Source organism: Ctenopharyngodon idella, chromosome 18, assembly GCF_019924925.1.
Source record: "Ctenopharyngodon idella isolate HZGC_01 chromosome 18, HZGC01, whole genome shotgun sequence".
NCBI classification, from domain to species: Eukaryota; Metazoa; Chordata; class Actinopteri; order Cypriniformes; family Xenocyprididae; genus Ctenopharyngodon; species Ctenopharyngodon idella.
Window position 1 is genome coordinate 19,679,799 of NC_067237.1, and position 26,096 is coordinate 19,705,894.

The window sequence follows — 26,096 nt, forward strand, 5'->3', positions numbered from 1 at the left end:
TCTCTGCTCTCTCAGACTACGACATGTCGGCCAGACGGCCACCGTAGCTTCTCCGAAAGGGAGTGGTGCAAGGGGTGTGCGCCGTTACTTGCAGTTCGCAACCTCACCGCTAGATGCCGCTAAAATGTACACACTGCACATTTAAAATAAGTCTTTTATGCTTACCAAGGCTGCATTTATGTGATAAAAACATATTTTAAAATGCAATTTATTCTTGTGATGGCGCATATCCTTTTTGTGAGCTCTATAGTATAATGGCAGTAGTAAATAATTTACTTTAGAGCTGCCATTCATGCCATTCACAGTCCCTGCTTCTGATTGTGTTTGTTATGCTGCTTGTTATAGCAGCTCGCAGTACATTTCACATTTTAGTCTTCTCACTGTTTGTTTTTCCTGCTTGTTAGCCCGGTGAGCAGTGCACTTCAACAATTCAGAATGCGTTCCTCTTTGACCCCACCATTACAAGACAAGATGAAAAATACATCTCTCTATGCACAAACTCATTACAAGTTCTCTGTGTAGGTGGACCGTATACCTTCTACATCATCAGCACCTTCTGACATGGCTTGGTACTCATTAATATCCTCTTGTGTCTGTGTACCTGTCACTTGTAATATTATGCAAGTAAAACGTCCATGTGTTAATTTCTGTGATGCATTCACCCCTCATTTATTATTTCCCATTCTGCTGTGGTGGAAGATCAAATTAAAGATTATTTAAATGGGATTTTTTCCCCCCCTTACGCATCTTGATGCACCACACAGAAATCTATAAACCTGAAATGTTCATAACAGATATATACAGTATGAAAAGTCCGTTTCTAAATCACTGTAAAAATAAAAACTGTAATTGTGCGATTTAATTGTGAGCTTAAAATAAGAAATAATTACTATAATTAATTTGCAATTATAAGAAATACAGTTGCAACCACTTGATAAAAAAGTGCCATTGCGACATATAAAGTCACAGTGTGAGATATAAAGTTTTTTTTTTTTGCAAGATATTGTGACTATATTTCTCGTAAATCACAATTACGAGAAATACAGTCGCAGACTTACAAATATCTTTAAAATTGAAAAAAAGCAATGTAATAAAGCCCATTCTAAATTGGAGTAAAAATAACAACGTAACATAATTTAACCAAAACAACAAACACGCAGGAGATATACAACTAACTATAGAGTGACGAGAATGAGCTAAGAAACATCTGAAAATGGGGGCTATAAATACAGACTCAGTGAAGGGAGAAAACAAGGAACAGGTAGGGTTAATCAATTAACAAATGAGTAACCATGGAAACAAATGGAGACATAAACCATGACAACTAATGAACAGGGACAAAGGAAACAAGAACTAACACAGGTAAAACAGAAACCTCATGTAACACACATAAAGTCACATTGTGAGATATAAAGCTGCATTTGTGAGTGTAATGTCAGGTGGTTCAGAAACAACAGAGAGCATGATTCAGTCAGATAACATTAACAAAACATAACAAAAGTAAATCCAATATAAGATGATGGCAACAGAAAATCCAGAAACCAAGGGGAAACAGGGTAAATCCAGACAAAGGCAAGATAAGCAAAACAACACAACAGACAAGGAGCATGAGAAACACTGAGGTATTTATACACAAGATAACAAGGGGCTGACAAAGGACAGGTGTTGGTGATTTGTAGCCATGGTAACAAACGAGGATAGCTATGGAAACAAACAAGTGTAAATATGGGAACTAACAAGGCAGGCAAGACAACAAGGGAAACTGAACACAGAAGCAATAGGAGCACAAAATACTTCAAAATAAGAGTCCAAAACAAGAAAGAAGAACACAGGCCGGGATCATAACAGTGAGATATGAAGTCACAATTACGAGAAATGAAGTATCAATTGACCGGTCGCAAAGACCCGCCTCCTTTAGTTACTGTTGCTATGTCCGACAAGCCATGTCGCTCTCACGCCACACATCATGTTCTCACAGTGAAAAATACATTGCGGAACAAAGAGGACACTGATAACGTATGGACAGACAAGACAGAGCAGGTTACTTTTGATATGAAACAAAGTCTCAAATTTCAAATTTTGTAATTTTTAAAGAGATTTAATAATACTTTTTTGTGGCTCTTTAATGTGTCGTGACAGATCGCTGTAGCGCCTCAGATTAAGTGGCTCATGAACCAATCAACTCTTCCTACTAGTTAATTTATTGCATCAAATAAACATGAATGAACCACATTTCAACCACAGAAAGATGTCAGTACACAACATTTTTCAGGTTCAAGTCCACCAACGTTAATCTACTAACTCCCCTGACTGCTTTGTCGGACAAAATGGCGGATTCGGCGTTATGATTGGTTAGATCGCCTGTCAATCAAACTCCTGGCGAAGGGTCAATTGAAAGATACTATAAGTTGCCTCGTGAGATATAAAGTTGCAGGCTTCCATAGAAAAATCTTTAAAATTGAAAAAACAAAAAGGAATGTTTAAGGCATATTTTAAATCACAGCAGAAAAAGAGATGACTGTGAGATTTAATAGAAAAGAAATAATTTACAATTATGAAAAATATGTGCTAGATAAAAGCTAAATGCTAGATAAAAAGTCACATTGAAATTTAAAGTTGCATTTGTGAGATATGGAGTCATAATTACCAAAAATAAAGAATCATTTGAAAGATACTCGTGTACACATAAAAAAGTGAAGTATACTTTGGGCTTTAGAAATATCTTTAAAATCTAAAAAAATAAAAAAATAAAAAAAATGTACATTTACTTTAATTATTTATTTATTTATTTTCAAAGAGTCTTCTTCAGTTGTACTTGTTTCAAGTAAGCAGATTGTTTTCTTCACTCAGGCTGCCGTCTTAGCTCTGACAAAGGTTTTGCTTTGTTTTGTGCTTATTTTGAGTCACACTTTAGCCAGTTGTCTCAGGCATTACATCCAGCACCTCGCCATGGTGCCAAACCTCTCTCAGTGCATCACAAATGGACTGAATCAACACTTGATTAATGCACTTGGATGCCACATTCACACTATCCTGCTGGTGTTGATCTACTCCACACCTGCCTGCACACTTCTCTGTATATGTACCTCAAAACGTATGGAGGTGCATCTAACTAGAGCCTCTTGACAAACATGTTTCAACCTACTTGACTGCTCTCCACTTCCTCCTGGTCTTCATTTCCATACCACCAACAAGATAATCAGGCTTCATATACACTACTGTGCAAAAGTCTTAGGCATGTCAGTGTGGTTTAAGCCAGTTATTTATATCTTTTGCTGTAGTGTGTCAGTAGGAAATATCAGTTTACATATCCAAACATTCATTTTTGCCATTAATTGTAATAATCCAATGAGATTTTTGAATACACAAGGAGTCTGACAACAGTGGGTGCTCCACACATCTGATCGAATCTGTCTGTGATTACACGAAGAGACAGATGAAACTGAGACAGACTAAATCCAGAAGAACTGTGTCCGTGTCTCCAAGACGCTTGAAGAAACCTTCCTGCAAAGATACAGTACTGTGAAGAGTTTTAGGCACTTTCAAAAATACTGTCATAAATAGATTTTATTTATCAATTAACTTCTATTAACTAAATCAAATCAATAATAATCAATAATCAAAAATCTCACTGGATTATTACAATTAATGGCAAAATGAATGTTTGGAAATGGGAACTGATATTTCCTACTAACACACTACAGCAAAATATATAAATTAACTGGCTTAAACCCCTTTTTTGGGGGTGAAAATACTGACGTGCCTAAGACTTTTGCACAGTACTGTATATTCCAGCATTCCTCATGAATTGGTCATAACTTGTTGTTCAGCTAAAGTGTACATTTTAATAACAACAGCTAGATCTGATTAACAACATTTAACAGTTAGTACTTTGATATTTTGGTTTTCATAACAAAAAGAGGCAATTAATTAATAAGTACACATAGAGCAGAATGAGACAGAATTTTATGTGCATTGGTCTCATAAATAGCAAATATATTGTGTTGAGCAGTCTCACAATCATTCTTTGATTCTCACTGAAACGGAAAAAAAAAAAAAAAACACACTTGAGGATAATTGCTAAAAGCCATGAAAGTACAGCTTTAAAAAAATTGCCTCAGAATTTAACCATCACCTTTGTATCCCAGGCTCTAAAAAAAACACTCTGCACACTGTGAGCTTCACAAACAGCAATTTAAGCAAGGGGATGCCATTCAGGAAGCTATTTGTTTCTACAATCAAATGATGTCACAAAAATCTCAGGATGTGAATGAGTGCTTCTTGTACTTTATAAAAGGATTAGTTCACTTTCAAATGAAAATTAGCCTAAGCTTTACTCACCCTCAAGCCACCCTAGGTGTATATGACTTTCTTCTTTCTGATAAACACTCTCGGAGATATATTAATAAATATCCTGACACATCCGAGCTTTATAATGGCAGTGAACAGGGGTTACGAGTATGAGCTGAAGAAAGTGCTTCCATCCACATCCATCTATCATAAACATACTCCACACAGCTCCAGGGGGTTAATAAAGGCCTTCTGAAGCAAAGCCACGCGTTTGTGTAAAAAAAAAAAAGAAAAAGAAAAAAAAATCCATATTTAACAAGTTATGAAGTAAAATATCTAGATTGTGCCAGACCGCCTTCCGTATTCAACATACGAAGAAAGAAGTGTAAAACTCTTGCACTTCAAAAAGCTTACGCTACATCCTACGCCTTCCCTATTCAACTTACGGAAAAAGTGTAACTGACGCGACACCAGTTTAAAGCTTGGGCTAATTTTCATTTGAAAGTGATCTAATCCTTTAAAGTCCCCCTAAAATCAAAATTTAAGTTTTTTAGCTTTTTGTATGAATATGTTAGCCATAAGGTTTTGAATAAGCTGGTGTGTTTCAAAACAATGACAAAATTCGCATTTAGGAGATATAAGCATTCAAAACTTACAGTCTCTCACTATATTGGATCACGGACTTTCATGACATCACCACGCACTTCAGCTTCTCATCAAATCTTCTGTCCAATCAAATGCTCTCTAGAATCTAAAGCGTCCCGCCCCCTACGTTATAAATAAAAGCTGAAGCTGCGGCTGAAATCGGTCACTTGTTCACACATTTACTATTTTCTACATGGTGAATGGCACATAGTGCACTATATAGGGGATGGGGAATGATTAACACAGTGTAAATATGCTTTCCATTGGGCAAATGAAGTCTGGTTTCACGTTAGTGTCACGCAAACCTCCGCAACGCGTACACAGTCTGCTCCGGTCCACAGACACGATAGCACAGAGCGGATTATATGCGCGAGTCGGTGCAGACCACAAAACGCATCGGACCTATTTGAATTCTGCACAGAATGCTATATTTTAAAGCAATACGGAGGAGATTAGGAGGAGAAATGGTTAGACATTAGAAGGAAACTGAGGTTTTACCAAGCTCAACAGCTCTGGCCGAACTGCGACGTAAACAAAACGCTATTGGCTATTTTAAAAAAGGAGGAGCTGTTCAATATGTCCCTCCCTGTCTTCCTGTTTCAGTTGAAATTACGTCAACACATTGAATAACGCTGCACTTTCCAAGGCACTTCAGTGGGCATTTAAATGCAGTCCTGCCTAGAGGGGTTCTCTTATTTATGCTGTACCATGTGCTTATCAGCCTAATGTTCTGCCTACCCAGTGTACATAAATGCCTGTAAAACTCCTTTGTGATTGTGTGTATATATGTGCTTATATTTGTGAACATTGAATATTTCTGGTTCCTTGGACACAAGAGCTTATGAGAATGTGCATCAGCCATGTATTCACCCAGGAGGTGAGAAAGGCAGTGCATACTGAAAACCAGTATTGTGAAATATGACTTTAAATAGTGTGTAACGTCCAGCAGAGACATACACATAATTTCAGAACCAGCGACTCTTTGGCTTTTCTTTGAGCTCTTCATGTTGAATGAAGTGTTCTTAAAGTGTGGCATGAGGGGGGTAACTGCAAATAGAGGCAGTGCAGATAATATATATTAATTCGCTTTCAGGCATAGAAAATTAGTGTAGTCTCGGTTAAATTAGATGCACCTCTGTGCCAACGACCATACGCTTTCATCCTTTTTGAGGATTTGTTAGCCAAACATTTATATTGAATGTAGTTATTATACAGTATGTTAAAAAAATTAAACATTTACAAAGGCATAAACAGTAAGACTTTGATGTTACTTTTTAAATAAATAGTATGTTAAAATTAATGTAGTTAATGAACATACAAAATATTAGAGCTTTCGTTGGTGTTGGTCTAAGGTAAATGTTGTTCCATATGCATTAATCCATGTAAACATAAAAAAGGAACTGTAACATTGGATTAAAAAAGACACGAACACATAAAAGTCCAACGTGGTACTGTTATATTCTGGAACATATGTGAGGTTATGAAAGACTTGTGCTTTCTTTTTTCATATATGCTGATTATGCAGACAGGTAGCAAGTATTATTTCAGTGCAAGGGACATGCCAGAATATTTGACAGTGAAAATACCTTTACTACAGTAATTGAGCTGGATGAACGTTCAACCTCATTTCAGACAATTCTGTTGTTGAAACATATCATAACAGACTCAGTTGGTCTAACTGTAATGAGGAAATGAGAATGAAATTTGTATGTGCGCAACTAGCGTGTCTATCTTCTGTGTAAAACACTCCCAGATTGTTTGCTTTTACAGGTTAATTGTGTGAATTTGATGCACACAGTATATGGAGGTATAAATAAATTCATATATGAAGCAATAATAGGTGAGTAAGAACGACGTGAGTCGTTTCTGAGAAGTTATTAGTGTGATAAGGACACAGTAGGATTGCGTGACACTGCTTACATCATTCAGTTTAATACAAATTAAGTTAATTTGGAGTAACTTATATTTTAGACACAATGTTGCCAGATACTTTATCTGTTTTTGCTTGAAGATAGTTTCAAACAAAGCCACAGCGGATCCGTTCCAGTACTGGGAGTTTTGTTCCTGAATGAACCGAACAAATTGGTCAAATGAATGATTCAGTGATTCACTCATTAAGACTTGTCTCTTGTCTTCACCTATTGGTGCAACGATGTAGCCGGCTGCCTGGTTTCACAGAAAAGCTTAACTATTTTACTAGGTGGTGATTTTGTTTGAATTTGTATGATGTGAATCATACAAAAATGTATGATTTTTAAGAAAAAAGCACCCAACCGATCTACTGGCAAGCTAACAGTGAACATTCTAAGAACTTTGGCTAACGTTCTGGCAAGGTTCTATCAAAGGTATAAACAAACGTTCGTCCAGTAATGTTAATAGAATGTTCAAAGTTATTTGGTCTTTAAAGGGATAGTGCACCTAAAAATGAAAATTCTGTCATTAATTACTCACCCTCATGTTGTTCCAAACCCATAAGACTTTTGTTCATCTTCGGAACACAAATAAAGATGTTTTTGATGAAATCTGAGAGATTTCTGTCCCTCCACTGACAGCTATGCAACTGACACTTTGACGCTTCAAAAAGTTCATAAAGAGATCGTAAAACAAATCCAAATTAATTGAGTGGTTTTATCCAAATTTTCTGAAGAGACACGATCACTTTATATGATGAACAGATTTAATTTAGGCTTTTATTCACATATAAACATTGATCAGCAAACATAAACAGAAACTCAACCGAACTTGCTTGATGCGCGAGAACAAACCTCTTGCTGAATCTCAAGCGTGATGCATAACACGAGAACAAACCTCATTGGTTCTCACATGTCAAGCAAACATATTTGAGCTTCTGTTTACCACAACTGATGTGTGAATTGATGAATGTTTGTATGTGAATAAGAGCCTAAATTCAATCTGTTCATCATATAAAGCAATCGTGTCTCTTCAGAAAATTTGGACTGAACCACTCAATTCATATGAATTAGCTTTACAATCTCTTTATGAACTTTTTGAAGCGTCAAAGTGGTAGTTGTGTAGCTGTCTAAAGGCTGATTTATACTTCTGCGTCGGACCTACGCCAGAGCCTCGGCGCCTTAGGCTATGCGTCTTTTTTCATTTATACTTCTGCGTCGTTGTCCACATCGACGTGCATGCAGACCACTAGCAGGCAGTGTCCGCGGTCATGTTGAGTCTCAAGGCAAAAGCCGAAGAAGCAGCAGCTTGTAATGTACGTTGTCAGAGAAGCTTACAAAAAGAAGCGGCAGAGAAGCAGCAAATAGGTAACGACTTTTGTTGCAGTTTGACTGCACGTGTCCCCTGAAAAAGAGCGTTTTTCACTCCTATGGAAGTTGAAAACGCTCTCTCTTCTTCTATTGCTCCGCACCAGTTTTTTGACCCGATTGGTTCTAGCAGACCAATCACGGCGCTTGCGGTCCGCGTAGAATTGACACGTTGTTACTTTTTTGAAGAGGTGCACGTCAGGCTATGTCGTAGGCTACGCGTGGTACACACAGCCTACACCGTATCTATGGCGTACACTCGACGCAGAAGTATAAATCAGCCTTAAGGAGGGAGAGAAAACTCTCAGATTTCATCAAAAAGATCTTAATTTGTGTTCCGAAGATGAACAAAAGTTTTACGGGTTTGGAACGACCTAAGGGTGAGTAATTAATGACAGATTTTTTTTTTTTTTTAGCTGGATGCAAAAGGAGTCACTGAAACTCCCCACAACTAACTGCACAGACTGATGCAAAAATGTGAAAAGTCCCAGTGCTGTTGGACTTGTATATCAGCACTCTTGGAACGTATCTTGTCCAATCAAATTCGAGGTCTGAACTAACCGCTGTATAAAAATCAAAGGTGACAGAAAACATTCCAGAGACTGTGAAAACTATAGGCTACTTGTAAGTTCCTGCTGTGTGCAAAAATGGATCTATGTAACATGCATGACTCTTCATTCTGTACTTTATTAACAAAGTAAGGATTGATTAAGTTTTCTCTTTGAACAGACCAAAATAGTGCACATATCTCTTGGGGCAATCTCTTACCCAATAGAAGTGTGAGGGGAAGTAATGTTCATTTCAATTTATGCTCCTCTTTTGCTGTAAGGGTAACTTTCCTTTTATGAGATTTCTGGAAATTAACTTTCTCTGCCCTCTCTGAATGAGAGCAAGAGGAACCTTATATTGTATAGGAAATAAGAATAAGAAAGAAAAAGCTATACAATATTTACAAAAGCACCCATTTTTATAGCAGGTAATCTTCCAATATAAAAGTCTGTCATTCAAATTCTCAGCTGGTTGCAATTGCTCTCTAAGCAAGTTTGCAATGCATATTATACCTGTGGAGAGGGTTTAATAAGTTTTTCCATTCTCCCCGGTGACAGGATGTCTATACCTGAGTGCGTTTGGGAAGGAGGGGTTATGTGTTTGTTTATACATGGCAAGATTTAATGAGAGGAGACAGGTGAGGGCCGTATTTGTTGCCGTGTTGATGTGCCAGACAGCTCAGTTCCCTGTAGCTGGGAAATGGGGCCAACTCGGTCTGGAGCTCAGATCTGTCTCCAACACCCTCTGAAGCTGAATCGAGCTTGACTTCTGCCACAGCACCTTCTCCTGTCTCCAGGTCTGGGTGGGTGAGAGGGACCTTGAGGTCACTATGAAATTAATTTCCCTTGCAGCAGCAGTGCTGACACCTTCTGTTTAATACAAAGCCTCACTGAAATCAATTACTGTCATGCTAATGCTTAGGAGATATATTTTAATCAGGAGAGCACACCATACTCATTACATAATCAAATGTGATGATTATTCTGGATGCCAATGTGTAGACCTGTTTGGAGCTTCATTATAATAGTGGAGTGCAATGCAAAAACTACATCACGCCTCAGTGAGTAAATTATAATTAAAATATGGTTATACAATTAATTAAAGGGTTATAATTGTGAAAAAGAGCTGCAAGTCTTCCCATATGGTCAAAGAAAAAAAAAAATCACTTTCAGACTATGAGAACATTAGCCTAATCTCATAATGATTGTCTGAATAAATTAAATAAATATATTAAATTGCACAATAATGAAGTCATTAATTCAATTAAAATAAAATAGATTATGAAATGAATATAAATACAGTTTATTACTTGCTTAATTTCTGATTCACCCATTTGGCTTTATTGATTTCAATCAAAGTATGTTCTCAAAGGCCAGCTGGAGGTCTCAGATTGTTTAACGTATAAGGTTACAGGCTCTTTTTCTCCGTGGTCAGTAGAACTGGCCTCTCTATTATAGATATCTATTTGAAGTGTGTCTGCGGAATGCTAAATGAACTGGTTATAAATAACTTATGTTTTCCAACCTGAACCACAAATCACCTTCCAAGCAAATTTTTGTAGATGCCAACAAATCTGAACATTTGACTGCTCACAGAAATTGGGTGAGTTCAGCAAAAGTAAAACGTGAGGTAAAGTGGAATAAATAGATTTACATTTGCATTTAGGAGGGTTGTTATGGAAGCTTGTTTTCACATTACGGAATAAAAAATGTAAAAGATAATTGCGACTTTTTATCTCGCAGCTCTGGCTTTTTTATCTCAGAATTGTCACACAATTAAGCCATTGGCAATTGCGAGATGTCAACTCGCAACTGCGAGAAAAAAAGTCAGAACTGTGAGATAAGAAAGTTGCAATTCTTTTTTATTTTTTATTCAGTGGCGGAAACAAGTTTCCACAGGTCGTGGCATCACAAAAATGGCTGAGAGTATGGTTTTTTTCAAATAGTCACACAGCAGTGGCTTAGTTCATTCTTTCAGGAGAGTCAACTTTTTAAAGGATTTTCTGTAGGTAATTTCTTGAGGTCTATTTTGCATAAAGCAACTTTAAAAAATGGCTGTAAAAAATGAAACAAATTTAAACAGTAAAATACTGTTTTCCATCGAAACAGTAATATAGCGTAAAAACAATCATTTAGGCTAACGACAAATATAACCCAGAATGCACTGTTTTTGCAGTATATTACTTCTGTATATTACAAGGAATTCTGGGTAATATTATTTGTCGTTTTCAAGAAAGTATAGGCTACTTTCTCAAAAACGACAAATAATATTACCCAGAACACTTTGTTTTTACGGTTTATTACTGTTTCACGGTATTTTACTGTGTAAATTTGTTTCGTGTTTTTACAGCTATTTTTTAGAGTGCCGTAGGTTTGACAAACGTCAACTATTTTATAGCCTTTAAAAATATGCATTTAAAACAATGATATTAACTAAACATTAAGGCTAAATACACATGAACTATACATTAAGACCTGTTCAGACCAAGAACAGGATAACTATAATGATAAGTAGCTATATTAGCATCCACACCAGTTTTGTCGTCTCTTAATGCAGGATGGATTCTGATTGGCTGTCAATGTTTTTATCATTTATCACCCGGAAAAAAAATCGTTCTGAAAGTGATTCCAACGATATCATTTCTCTGTGCAATTGTGGTGTGTACTCTGCTATTCTTTTATATTTGGAATGATTTTTTAGAACTATATTTTTATTATTTTCGTTTCTTAGTGTGGCCTTAACACTGCATCCCAATTCGCATCTTAAATAGTATTTGAATAAAGCAATAAGCCCCAAGAAGCCGTGGTTTACAGTGAATTTATAACAGCTAAGAGGCGTTGTTTGGCACGACGCGGAGCGGAATTCCTAAAACACCCTTAGCTGTTATAAATTCACTGTAAACCACGGCTTCACGGGGCTTATTGCTTTTATAATATGGTTACCACACAATACAAATATTAAAGCCAAAAAATATGTATCAATGCAACTTTCATGAAGTAAAATCATTAAAAGGCTTCCTTCCACTGGAAAAAATAGTCCCTGACCGTGAACAGCAACAGAAGTTACATTTATTACGCCATTCATGGCTCAACCAATCAGGCTGGAACTATCCGTTTTATAAATTAGAATTTGTCTCACAATTTGCATAACTATTTATCCACTATTCTATTACAAAATAACCTTATAGACCTTATGTAGCCCCGCCCCTTTTCAGCGCTTCGCTCGTTGTCTTTTGACTTCCGGTTTGTATTTCCACAGCGATCTTATGTTAATGAACTGCTCGTTTTAAAATCTTCCCGGTCTACTGACATTTGTTAACACATCTGCTTTAAACATTACAATGCTCATGATAACTTTTGTTAACTCTAGAATAAGTAAATCTACTTCACCAGTGATGACAGAGAAATATAACGAGAAATATAACGGAAGTTCAAAGACAAAATTCTAAGGATGGCTGCGCACGTTTTTCTGGGCATAAGGTGTATAAAGTTCATACACTAAATGGTTGAGTACATACTTACCTTTAAGGCAAGTCATTTCACTCGGCGGCCATCTTTGAAACGCCTCTTGGGCATTCAAGTGCAGCTCCTATCTCTTTGAATGGGGAAACATCAAATTCTCCAAAGCTGTTTGCCAAGCTTTCGAATAAAATTCATATTTGAATCACCAATGAAATCTGACAACAACTGTCTCATAAATTTTGTTTCTTAACGCTCGAATCATGACAAAAAACGGTATTATTCAGGCTGGATCAAGCTAATGCGCATGCGCAGTCCTAAATGCGCATCTCTTGTGACTCATTTCGGAGGCGCGCGTCTGACTGTTTCTATAGAAACCGGAGCTTCTAACGGCCGCTGCAGTGACGCGATGACTCTACCAATCGGCCATTGGCTCTTATTTAGAAGGCGGGACTTATTCCGCCATATTGCGCGTTGCACTTTCTCCCATTCAAAATAATACGAGTGAAGCATCTTGTGTTATTCTATAGTCTTTGGTACATAGTGCATAAGTGCAAAGGATATAGTGCGTCATTTGCGACACAACTCTTGCCTACTATTCTACTACACACTCCAAAAAACAGTATACTTTTAGTGCATAGAATAAGTAGGCGAATTGGGACGCAACCTAGAGAGGCGTGCTGTTGCTATAGTAACCTCCCCAGGTGATCGCGAGTTCGATTTGTGAACATATGTTTGGCACAGCGTGAAGCCAATTTGTAATCTAATCTTTTTGTTTACCAAAAATTGTGTTTGAAAAATGCTAATGAAACTGTGAATAATTAAAACTCTTCAGTATAAGAACTTTTTGTTTCCTTCGGTGATGAGGGATTCAAATCCCCAGATAAACCCAGCCTGTCCCACCCCAGTAATTCGTCCGCTCTGGTTTAGGTGAATTGTACATTGCTAAACATGCATCACAGCAAGATCAGCAACACGGTACGTGACAGTTCAAACTGACACGCGCAGCGAGAGCGAGAGCTAACGTGAGCGCGGGTGTTGTCAAGTGACGCGCGAGGGAATTAAGAGGTGGAAAGTCCGTGGATGCGCGCGCTGCACCAGAGTCAGCAGACACACGCGGACATTTCACACATCACCCTCCAACTGGAATAGAAAGCACTAACTGAGGTTGCTATCGGAGATACATACTGGTTAATATTATCTGAAACTTACTTTCCACAGAATTTCCTGTTATTTTAAACAGTACTTTCTCCGCTCTCCGAAAAAGTAAAGGTTGGCGCCTTTTTAGTTACAAATCAGACTGAATAACTCTTCCACCAAGACGAATGTCTCCGAACAGGTGTCTTGTTGGATGACAAACTACCCATCTGCCTAGACAAGAGTTTGAGAAGAGCTACATTTGAACTTGAAGATCGGATTTTAGAAATATATGGATGATATGATTTTTTAAGAGGTTTTTAGACAGTGAAATGAACAAACAACTACTTATTTCAAGGTCACTGGATTTCATTTAATGCTCTAAGTGATCATTCCGGGAGAGGTGAATCAGGTAAGTCTGAAAAATTATTTTAATTATAAAATAAAAACAAAACATTAAGATACGGCGACTGTTAAGCGAGTAGATAGGACATGTTTTCGACTTTTAATGCTTATTCTAAACACATTTGAATTGCATTATGATGGTACATTTATTTTCAATTATAATGTCAGTTTTTGTAATTGTAAAATGCATCAGGCTGTCCTACAAACACTTAATGACCAGTTTAATATCTGAAAAAAAAAGCTCAATGTTTTCTTTTTCTTTTCTTTTTTTAAATCCCACTGTAGGACTATCAAATAAAGGAGCTTTTCCAGGTACTATCAGCACTGTCTCCTTCCCTGGAATCATCATGGATCGTCTGTAAACCTCATTGTGCAGCAGGTAGTGGAACGAATGCAGCAAACACACGCTTTTGCTCTTCAGTGATGAATGACAGCTCTCCAACATCTGAGAACATCATGTTTCACCAGCTGACTGCAGATGCTCTGAACGGCAGTTGTGACTACACCTTGCCCACGTGTAACAATAGCACAGGTGAAGCGGCATTGCAGCTGCCCACCTTTTCCATGGCAGCGAAAGTGAGGGTGATAATTACCTTTACTCTTTGCGCAGTGTCAGCTGTGTGCAACCTCGCCGTGTTGTGGGCTGCCAGCACCAACAACAAGCGCAAATCCCATGTACGTATTTTAATCATGAACCTCACCGTTGCCGACCTGCTGGTGACTTTCATCGTGATGCCAGTGGATGCGGCTTGGAACATTACGGTTCAGTGGTTGGCGGGGGATCTGGCTTGCAGATTGTTAATGTTTCTGAAGCTCGTGGCTATGTACTCCTGTGCGTTCGTGACTGTGGTCATAAGCCTGGACAGGCAGTCGGCCATTCTCAACCCTCTGGCCATCAATAAGGCTAAGAAGAAGAACAAAATAATGCTAAGCGTGGCCTGGGCGATGAGTGTTGTGCTCTCTGTCCCTCAGGTGAGGAGCTGCTTGAGTGATTTTTCATGTTTTTCATTGTGTCTTATCTCGGTGTGCGGCATTACTCAAATTCACAAGAACCCCCAGAGTCTGGCGTAACACCATGAATCAAGTAGAGAGATCAAAATGAAAACGACAGGAGGTTTAACTACTTGCCTTCTTGAGCTTAGACTTGAAATATTCATATTTGATCTTATTTAATCTGATTTTAAACCACAAATTCGTTCACTCTAAATGAAAAATGTATTTGACCATTTTTACTCTTTTTGTTAAAGGGTTAGTTCACCCAAAAATGAAATTTCTGTCATTAATTACTCACCCTCATGTCGTTCCAAACCCGTAAGACCTTCGTTCATCTTCAGAACACATTTTTGATTAAATCCGAGAGTTTTATTTTTATTTTTTATCTTCCATAGAAAGCGATGAAATTACCACATTCAAGGTCTAGAGAAGTAGTCTAGTAAAGACATTGTTAAAATCATCAATGTGACTACAGTGGTTCAACCTTAAAGGGTTGGTTCACCCAAAAATGAAAATTCAGTCATTAATTACTCACCCTCATGTCGTTCCACACCCGTAAGACCTTCGTTCATCTTCAGAACACAAATTAAGATATTTTTGATGAAATCTGATGGCTCAGTGAGGCCTCCATTGCCGGCAAGTTAATTTCCTTTTTCAATGCCTGGAAAGATACTGAAAACATATTTAAATTCATGTTCATGTGACTACAGTGGTTCAACCTTGATATTATAAAGCGGTGAAAATACTTTTTGTGCACCAAAAAAAAAAAACAGGATAACTTTATTCAACAATATCTAGTGATGGCCAATTTCAAAACACTGCTTCAGGAAGCTTTACGAATCTTTTCAAATCAGTGGTTCGGAGCGTGTATCAAACTGCCAAACTCACGCGAACCATTGAAATTTCAAAACACTTATGACATAACAAAGCCTCGTTTACTGAAATCACGTGACTTTGGCGCTCTGAACCACTGATTTGAAACAAAAGATTCGTAAAGCTTCGAAACTTCATGAAGCAGTGTTTTGAAATCGGCCATCACTAGATATTGTTGAATAAAGTCGTTATTTTGTTTTTTTGGTACACAATAAGTATTCTTGTCACTTTATAATATTAAGGTTGAACCACTGTAGTGACATGAACTGTTTTAAATATGTTTTTAGTACCTTTCTGGGGATTGAAAAAGGAAATTAGCTTTCTGGCAATGGAGGCCTCACTGAGCCATCGGATTTTATCAAAAATATCTTAATTTGTGTTCTGAAGATGAACGAAGGTCTTACAGGTGTGGAACGACATGAGGGTGGGTAATTAATGATATAATTTTCATTTTTGGGTGAACTAACCCTTTAATGTTATGAAATGATGAGAATACTTTTGTGCACAAAAACAAAACAAAAAAATAACTTTATTCAACAACTTCCTCTCTACCCTGTCATTCTCTTACGCAGTTTACGTTGAAGACATGTTTCAGAGCTTCTGTGTTCTACGTCAGAACGCCAAGTCTGTATTGGCCGGCTCCTGCGTCAGCATCACACGCATGCATCGTGCTGCTCACGTGAACAGCGTCGACCAATACTGAGCCGGCGTTCGGACGTAAACACAGAATCGCTGCACTGCGTTAACTGCATAGGAGACTGACAGGGTAGAGAAGAAATTATTGAATAAAGTCATTATTTTTGTTTTGTTTTTGCGTGCAAAAAGTATTCTCGTCGCTTCGTAACATTAAGGTTGAACTGCTGCAGTCATATGCCTATTTTAATGATGTCTTTACTACTTTTCTGGACCTTGAATGTGGTAATTTTGATGCTTTCTATGGGAGATAAAAGAACCTTGGATTTCATCAAAAATATTTTAATTTGTGTTCCGAAGTTGAACGAAGGTTTGGAACGACATGAGGGTGACTAATTTATGACAGAAATTTATTTTTGGGTGAACTAACCCTTTAAAGTCAGCTATACAGTTTTTAAAACAGATGAAAATGAAAATTCTGTCATCATTCACTCACCCTCATGTTTGACTTTCTTTCTTCTGTGGAACACAAAAGAAGAAATTGAACAGAATTTCCAAACTGCTCCAAGGCCGTCAAGTACAATATATAAATGTGTGCTTGTGTGTGTATTTAAATCATTAGTCACAATCTTCATTCTGTCTCAGATCTCATTTACATTAAATGGCACTTCACACCATGCTTGAAGACAGTCACTAATGCCATATTCCACGTCACAATGCACCAAATTTGAATATGTGCATACTGAAATCATCATAAAAGACATGAAAGCCATGGCTGAAGGAAATAGTGAGACTTAGTGTCCCTCACACAAAGAAACCATATATGCTTGTTTGAATGGTACTGCTTTTAGATCTTGGCCATCTCAGATCACCATTCGTTTTCATAATACTGAAAAAAGCAGCATGAACATTCTGCATACTGTCTTCTTTAGTGTTTCTCGAAAGAAAGAAAGGCATACATGTGTGGAATAATATCAGGGTGAGTAAAGGATGACAGAATTTTTGTTTTTGGGTGAACTATCCCTTAATGTATCATTGTATTTTGTGAAGGCTACTGTATTTTCTCTCGCCAGATTGTCTTTTAGATCATATTGAACCACATGTTTCAAATCAGTATCTTATTTCGTATTCAGTATTCTCCCTAGACCTGCTGTAAAATTAGAATCAGAGCTCGAAAGTGTTGTAAAATTCATAGATGTTAGATTAGTTCAGCAATTACAGTACATGCTCTCATCAGCCCTTTAATTTCACCTCAGATTTAACATAATGACTGACTTGCGTGAAGACACATTACTCAACATTACCAATACACACACACACATTTTGGGTTTTCAGCTTTTATGGGGATTTTTCATAGACAAAATGATTTTTATACTGTACAAACTGTATATTCTATCTTCTGACCCTACCCTTAAACCTACACATCACAGAAAACGTTCTGCATTTTTACCTTTTCAAAAAACATCACTTAGTATTATTTATAAGCTGTTTTCCTGATGGGGACCAAAAAAAGGTTTTGGATATTTTGTTTCCATAACGAAGGGTATTCCTGAACCTCACACAGACAAAAGATAAATTATGCAGTTTGTAGGTCAATCAGATATTTTCTTAAATCAGCTCACAAATGACATTCAAACCTAATATAGAAGAAAAGACTCTGCGACCTTCAGTTACAATATCTAAAATGATAAAGATGAAAGCAGCAAGAATTACTGTGAAATGAGTGTTAATAAGGGGTGATTCTCAATCAGAGGAGGCGTGCGCATTTTAAAACTGTGCAGCTGGAAGTAATAAGTGCTGAGACCTCTTTATTTGCTCCTCCTGATGAAGTAGAGCGTTTAAAATCAGTGTGCTTTCAGGTTCAGAGAAGGCTGATGACGGGTCAGCCAGGTAAAAGACAAGTACCAAAACTCCACAGTAAAACATATTATGACATAGCAGATTGTGTTTAAATGAGGTCATTTCAGAAAGATACGGTAGAAGATACAAGGTCACAATGGGCTATAGCGGATATTTTGTTGTCATTTGTTTTTGTGAATCATTTGTGTGGCATGAACAGACAGATGGCTTCAGCCTGTATGCCAATATGCCGGTCTTCATTTGTCATTTGGGAATCTCCTTGTCATAGATAGAATATGTAGTCAGGCATCATGATATTTATGAAGTGTTTTGCAAAAGGCTGATCCTGGGAACACTGACTGAATCCTGAGCCTTTTGCTGAAGGGGATATATGCCACATCTAATTTGCACAGCTGACAGTATTCGCTTGATTAGTTGGCTTTAGATGGGTAGAACATTTAGCACTGAACAGTCAGAGTTTGGGGCTAATTTTCCAAAAGAACAATTTGTCATTTTGACAGCTTCTAAATCAAGCTAGTATATAATTCTCTCAGGACCACTGTTGTCAAAGATGACTGACAATTAGCATACAGTTTGGATTGGAGGTACAGTATGGTTCTGTTCTGGGCAAGAACTCCCTGCCCATCCATGCAGCCTAGCATAGATCAGAGCAGGGAGAGCAGCAATAACCTCCCTTAGGGTAAACAGAACAGAACCAGCATAAATGTATTTCGATATCATTAATGTTCTTAATGACAATAATTTAATGTAATGACAATTGAAGAAAATTAGACTGGTTCAAAGAGGAATATCAGAAGGAGAAGATTCTGACTGGACGAGAGGAGGAGCTGGATATGGAGGAGGGTAATTAGCTTCTGAGCAACGCGATAAAGCTGCTGATAATACTGTGATAGGCGTCGTATTCCTATAGGTAGAAGTGGATCAGTTGATGCGAGCTTGATTAACGTGACCTGCCAGAACTATACGCTTGATTTGTATTTCTTCGTTTTTTGTATAAAAAATTTATTAATTATGCATGTTTAATGTATTTGGTGGTATTAAAGGATTAGTTTACTTCAGAATTCAAATTTCCTGATAATTTACTCACCCCCATGTCATCTAAGATGTTTATGTCTTTCTTTCTTCAGTCAATAAGAAATTACATTCCAGGATTTTTCCCCATATAGTGGACTTCACTGGGGTTCAACAGGTTGAAGGTCCAAATTGCAGTTTCGATGCTTTAAAAGGCTCTTCACGATCCCAGACGAGGAATAAGGGTCTTGTCTAGCAAAACGATCAGTCAAAAAAATAACCACAAATGCTTGTCTTGCACTGCTCTGGGATGCACCACGCATTATGTAATCATGTTGGAAAGGTCATGCATGACGTATACGGAAGTACCGTGGTAGGGCGAAAAACTCCATCTCATTTTCTCCTCCAACTTCAAAATCGTCGAACGTTGTTTTACCTTTTTTTTTTTTTTTTGTAAAGGCCGTTTGACTTAGTCTTTGCACATTTGCTTTGTAGACACTGGATTGGTACTTCCACCGACGTCACGCGTGACCTTTCCAACGTGATTACGTAATGCGTGGTGCATCGCAGAGCAGTGCAAGATGAGCATTTGTGGTTAAAAATTTTATAATTATTATTTTATTTTTTTAAATGGCCAATCGTTTCGCTAGATAAGACCCTTATTCCTTGTCTGGGATCGTGTAGAGCCCTTTGAAGCTGCATTGAAACTGCAATTTGGACCTTCAACCCGTTGGTAACTGTTGAAGTCCACTATCAAAAACCTTAATTTCTTTTTGACTGAAGAAAGAAAGACATGAAACATCTTGGATGACATGGGGGTGAGTAAATTATCAGGAAATTTGAATTCTGAAGTGAACTAATCCTTTAAACAAGTACAGTAGGTGTATTCTGCTGATTTGCTGAATTCCCCAACAGATGTTTCTCTTTCACAATGTGACCATCACGGTGCCAGCCAATTTCACTCAGTGCACCACCCGAGGGAGCTTCGTCCAACACTGGCAGGAGACCATTTACAATATGTTCACTTTCATTTGCCTCTTCTTGATACCTCTGGCCATCATGATCTGCTGCTACACGAGGATCTTGGTGGAGATCTCCCGAAGGATGACCAAAGGAAACAGTAAGTGGAGGCTAAATTTGTAAGGAGGCTAATGTTGCATACTGTATTAATTTCGCCATCGCCATATGAACTGGTGTGTTCAAAATATTAAGCTTTAGAAATGTCATGTGTAAATGACTAAAATTAAAATGTAGATATACCCTGATAAAATATTACTCCAGGCAAAGTATATCTTGCTCCAGATGGATCATCGAATCAGTGAGTTGTTAACTGCTGCAGTCGGATCAGTCAAATTCACTGATGAATAATTCAATGCAATTTGTGACACTTGCTCCAGAGTTAATCATAAATTCTGGTTCAAACCCTGAATTGACAAAGAACATTTATAGCGAGTGTTGTGAACCCACAGAACCTGATCTAAACCGGACTGAATTTGTTTGCTTTTGTCAACTCTAAACCTACTCTGAAACTCAGTTTGTTGAACTAGCTTTGTGTAACAGGCTTGATTTCTTCACTTAAATAACAATGAATAGTATGTTTTCCTGAAATGTAGTGATGAAGTAAAAAGTAAGATATTATACATTGGAATGAAGTAAAAATTTCCCAAAATTAAGGGTGTGTTCACACATGGCATGTTTGTTTCGATTAAAACAAACTTTGGTGCATTTGTTCTGTTCGTGCGGTTCATTTGAATAAGTGTGAATGCTGCCATCCGAACCCTGGTGTGCACCAAACAAGCGGACCGAGACCCCTGAAAAGATGGGTTTTGGTTTGCTTCCAAATGAACTGTGGTGCGGTTCAAATGAAATATGAAGGCAACACGGACCAAAGACATTTAAACGAACCAAAAATGTCACAAGATGCAGCCCTAAAAAGGACAGAATGCTCAAACATGCTCTCCTCGCAGCAGATATGCGTTTGTGTGTGTGACGAAGGGATTCCTGTCGCTGTTTTGACTCCCTAACACATTTTATAAGCTTCTCAGCTGGTCAAAATACCATCATATGTAGGCTACGCACATAAAACGAGCGCATTTATCCCGGCACACAACATTGTTTTGGATGTTCGATAAGTTCCATCTCGAAATATACGTCATAAAAGCCGACCAATCAGGTTGTGAACATATCCCTTTTGCCTTTAGGTTTGGTATCTAGGTTCAGTGTTAAAAATGTGAATGCTGAGTGGACCAGGACTAGATTTTATTTTTTTTTTTGGTCTGGACCAAATGAACTGAACTAAAAGTTTGAACACACCCTAAATTACTCTGATAAAGCACAGATATTTGAAAAATGTACTTAAACTTTAAAGGGTTAGTTCACAGATGAGATCCACAGACGAAAGTCATACAGTTTTGGAAACACTTGAGGGTGAATGAATGATAACAGAATTTTAATACAAGAGTGAACTGTCCCTTTAAGTACAGTTAACTTAAAAAATGTGTTTGGACCATCATATATTTTCTGCACATTTACAAAAATCTTCTCACTTTTACAGTATCTTCAAAGGAAGTCCACTTAAGGCGTTCCAACAGCAACATCCCAAAGGCCCGTATGAGGACTTTGAAAATGAGCATAGTCATTGTGACGTCTTTCATAGTTTGTTGGACGCCGTACTACCTGCTGGGTCTCTGGTACTGGTTCCTTCCTGAGGATTTAGAAGAGACAGTTTCTCACTCACTGACTCACATACTGTTTATTTTTGGACTTTTTAATGCAATTCTGGATCCCATCACTTATGGCCTCTTCACCATCCATTTCCGCAAAGGACTGAAGCGTTACTGTCGCAACGCGGCCGTACTCACAGAGTCAGAAAATAACTCAATCCTGACGGGCTCATTGAAATGCTCACCATCTCCGTTTCGCATGAAAAGAGTGACCCAGACGACTCCAGGAGCTGATCCAGAAAAGAATATGGTGAGTGGTGAAGATAAGAAGCCAGAGAGTAAAAACAAGGAATAGAGGCAACTCTATCAGTCCATCCTTGAAAGTGTCATTTGATTAGAGATACAGATACAGATATGACAAGGCAGGCCTTGTACTGGCTGTCTAGCTGCTCACAAGAACAATGAGACAACAGCACATACCTGCCTGTTCTCCTCAACAGCATGAGACAGATTCAAATTGTCGCATCTTTTGATTCATTCACTGATGAGCTGCGTAAATTACTCCGTTACATTTAATACCCATCTATTTTCCTGATTCAGGTGATTAAGTTTTGTAATCATTTGTGCTTTACTAAATATGCCAATCACATTTTTTTCTTCTGCAGATTAATTAGACCGTTGCTTCTTGTGGCTTTTGTTGAAAATGTCATTTACATCAAGGGTTTTCTTTCTTTTTTTGCATCTCATACAAATCTAAGTAGTTCAGCATCTCCACCCGCTATCACAAAGGGCATTGCTCTTGAACTGCTTGTTTGTAAGGAAATTGCTTTCATCTACAAACAAATAAGATGTGTGGCGTTTTGAGATATTACAAATGCAAATTAATGTACATTGATTCTTGAATAATTTTCTGGTGTTAATTGGAAACGTTCAATCGTACCTTTTCAGGAATCTTAACCCAGCCTCTTTAGATGGTATCGTTTAATGTGTAGACTTTTTATTGAATAGATTCAGAATCACTAACCAGCCTCAAGAGTTCCTGCATTTGAAGTCAATACTATTACAGGGCAGCCTGATCTTATAAGAATCCATATTTATTCATCTGAAGTATTCAGCAGGGCCCTGAATTAGAGGAAGGGGTCCCCCTCATTCTGTTCGCGATTGCCCTTTGAGGAAGGGGGGCTGCCCTTGGTCTGTTCGAAACGGGGCCCCCTAAAGCACGGGGCCAGTTGCACCCCCCTAAGGACGGCTCTTTATGTGGCGTTTACGCATACATTTTTGTATGTTTGCATACAATATAGACTGTAATGTGCAATATGGATGTATTGACAGCATCTACAATCTAAAAGTATTTACATATGCACAGCATTTTAAATGTAAAAATCCTTCTGAATTCTTTATGTATAGTTTTATAAATATGGAGCCAGATCAGCCTCAAAAATAATACATTTACAAAACAAAATTGATAAATGTACAGCACAATTCACGATTCGTAAAAATTTGTACACAAGTAAAAGCATAAATATTTCCCCAAATGCTCACACAAATGCATCTTACCTAAATAAATGTAAAATGTTTACACAAATATGTATATATCAAGTTCTTGAATTCATTTCCATCACACATTTATCAATGATGTTACATGTATTTATGAATTGTTGAATCTGCATTTGCAAATCCTCACACATGCGTGGACTGCTTTGAATTTGTGTGCGGTATTTTTGAGACCTTCCTGACAGGTTAAGATTTATAAATATCTTTTTTTGGAGGATGTTCTGTTTAGCCAATCACGGTGAGCTTTTAATCCACCAGTCAAAACGCTCCTTACTGAACAGACTCAAGAAGCTCAACGCTGCACTTGTACTGTGCATTGTTCCAAGATCCATGTCCTTTATGTAAAGATTTTAATGGGTACTCTTTTTTTAGCACCTGATTACAATTTCTACAAAATCACATTATGATTTATATCGTTCGCACAAAACATAGCAACCCAGTTAGCCTGCTGTCTTATACACCAAAGTTGCACGTACCCTGTTAATTCAGATCAATCTGTAATGTTATTAAATAAGTGTTAAATGTCCAGATATTTCAGATGTCCAGTGTGACAAATGTCCAGATACTAACCCTTCTAAAAGGTTAGTTCACCCAAAAATGAAATTTCTGTCATTAATTACACACCGTCATGTCGTTTCAAACCTGTAAGACCTTCGTTCAACTTCGAAACACAACTTAATATATTTTTGATGAAATCAGGTTTCTGAATCACACATAAGCAACAATGTCATTGCACCTTTTGAAGTCCTGAAAGATATTAAAGACATCGTTAAAATAGTCCATGTGACTGCAGTGGTTCAACCTTAACGTTATGAAGCGACAAGAATAATTTTGAGGTCTGGAAAATAATTTCTGGACCTTAAAAGGTGCAATGACGTTGCTGCCTGTATGTGGTTCAGAAATCCTTAGATTTCATCAAAAATATCTTAATTTGTGTTCTGAAGATGAACGAAGGTCTTTGGGACGGGTTTGGGACGACATGAGGGTGAGTAATTAATGACAGAAATTTCATTTTTGGGTGAACTAACCATTTAAACAGTAATGTATATTTGAAACATCCTTCAAAGTCCTTTGAAATGAGTCTGTTCATACATATAATGCTTAAATTTTAGATGCTGTCAATACTTTAATAACGTATGCTTCAGTGTCTAATGTACAAAAATATAGAACCACGCTTTACATACAAATACCGGCGAATGTTTATGAAGAAAAGGTTGCACTGTGACCAACACATACTGTCACGTCCCTTACAGTTGCAACTATTTAGCTTTAAAATGAGATTTGATTGATGCATGAGTAGGTCATGAATGTGTTTACATCATACTTCTCAGGGAAGGTGCTTCTTTTGTCACAGGGTATTGAAGTCCAACTGGAGACTGACAAACTGTAAAGCTTTCTTTTATTTAAATGTCAGGTAAATACTGTCATCTCTGTTGATGTGACGTTATGTGTTCTGACAGTGCTTGAATCATGCGTAATAATCAATATGTTTGAAAGCGTATTTCTGAAAAAGTCACGTGACATCCTCTAGCTGTGCTTCTTGTGTTTGCCGTGTCACTGCAGGGTGCATGTAGGCCTTAATGACCCAGATTTTCAACCTCAGTAAATGTAATAGCCCTGCGAGAAAATGTACTGGAGAAGGAAAATGAAAGGGGAGTGAGCCTTTTCTGTCAATCTGTCATAAGTGAAGTGAAGATCTATACACTTGCACGTATGTACATACTAGTACATTGCCATTAAGTGAACCACAGCTGCACTTTCATATTCCATAAAAAAAGGAAACATTTGGTACACATTGAGTCTTGGATAAACAGTGCCTGGTGCGTTTAAAATGTATTTAGGCATTGTCTGCCTAATTTACTCATTCTTGTTATATCCATTATATATATTTGCCTAAGAGAGGGATTAAGAGATTACATGGACAAAATGCATTATTGAATGATGTGAGTATGATATGGTATTTATATGAGCTGTTGACATTAATCTAAAGAAGAGGTTACAGTGTTAAATCCTTATTTAAATGCATGACGCCAACAATGTGTTTTTGAGAAAAAGAAGAAAGAATAAGCTGTTATTTCTTTTGTTGTGCATGATATATGATGATATTGTAATGTGTGTCATTATGTTGTCTGTTTTGGTTTATGTGGAGCAGTAATAAACATATTGCTTTCATTTACAATTCCCTTGTTTCTTTTAATCAGCCCATAAGTCTTCACTTATAATTTAGCCACATCTTGTTGTTGTATATTACCGATAAAGGTTTAAACAACTATATAATGATTTCGAACCATTCTGTTGTAAAGAAATTGTAATGGATTCACATTCAGACATTCATATTCATAACAGATTCTTACCTAAGTGACTTGTAATAAATGTGCAACCCACATTAATGGCAATAATCATGTTCCTGAGAATACATAAAACATGTTATATTAAACAAAAAGCTGAGAAGAAACCTGTAGCAACTGCAAAAGCATAAATTTAGCCGCTTTTACCGTTCAAGTACATTCACTCTTTACATTCACTCTTCAAGGTTTTTTAGCAGCATTTTAGTTAAGAAAATAATCTTTTTATGGGCTGTAATAGACTTTAGAGTTGGCTTCATGGTTCTTTTAATAATTGAAAAAATTAAGATGTTTTTTTTAGAACCAGTGTATTTGTTTCTGGGTTCTTCAAAGCAGCAGGTCTTTTTTTCTGAATAACTAATAAAAATTATTTGGAATTTATAAAGGTTTTCCTATGATATC

General features: G+C 37.3%; 1 protein-coding gene across 1 annotated transcript; it reads left to right on the forward strand.

Moving 5' to 3' along the window:
• Positions 1 to 13,331: 13,331 nt before the first annotated feature.
• Positions 13,332 to 25,528, forward strand: gnrhr4 (gonadotropin releasing hormone receptor 4). The gene is made up of 4 exons (XM_051869524.1): positions 13,332 to 13,769; positions 14,048 to 14,734; positions 20,048 to 20,252; positions 21,687 to 25,528. Exons 2-4 carry the CDS (start codon positions 14,186 to 14,188, stop codon positions 22,148 to 22,150), a joined length of 1,218 nt encoding a protein of 405 aa, XP_051725484.1. The 5' UTR covers positions 13,332 to 13,769; positions 14,048 to 14,185; the 3' UTR covers positions 22,151 to 25,528.
• The last annotated feature ends 568 nt before the right edge of the window (positions 25,529 to 26,096 follow it).

What these genes read in the sequence shown, in the direction of transcription:
- gnrhr4 (XM_051869524.1), top strand. Translation starts at nt 14,186, where the DNA reads ATGAATGACAGCTCTCCAACATCTGAGAACATCATGTTTCACCAGCTG. An exon ending in TTGTGCTCTCTGTCCCTCAG is followed by an intron (nt 14,735 to 20,047) that starts GTGAGGAGCTGC and finishes ATTCCCCAACAG; the next exon opens with ATGTTTCTCTTTCACAATGT. An exon ending in AAGGATGACCAAAGGAAACA is followed by an intron (nt 20,253 to 21,686) that starts GTAAGTGGAGGC and finishes TCACTTTTACAG; the next exon opens with TATCTTCAAAGGAAGTCCAC.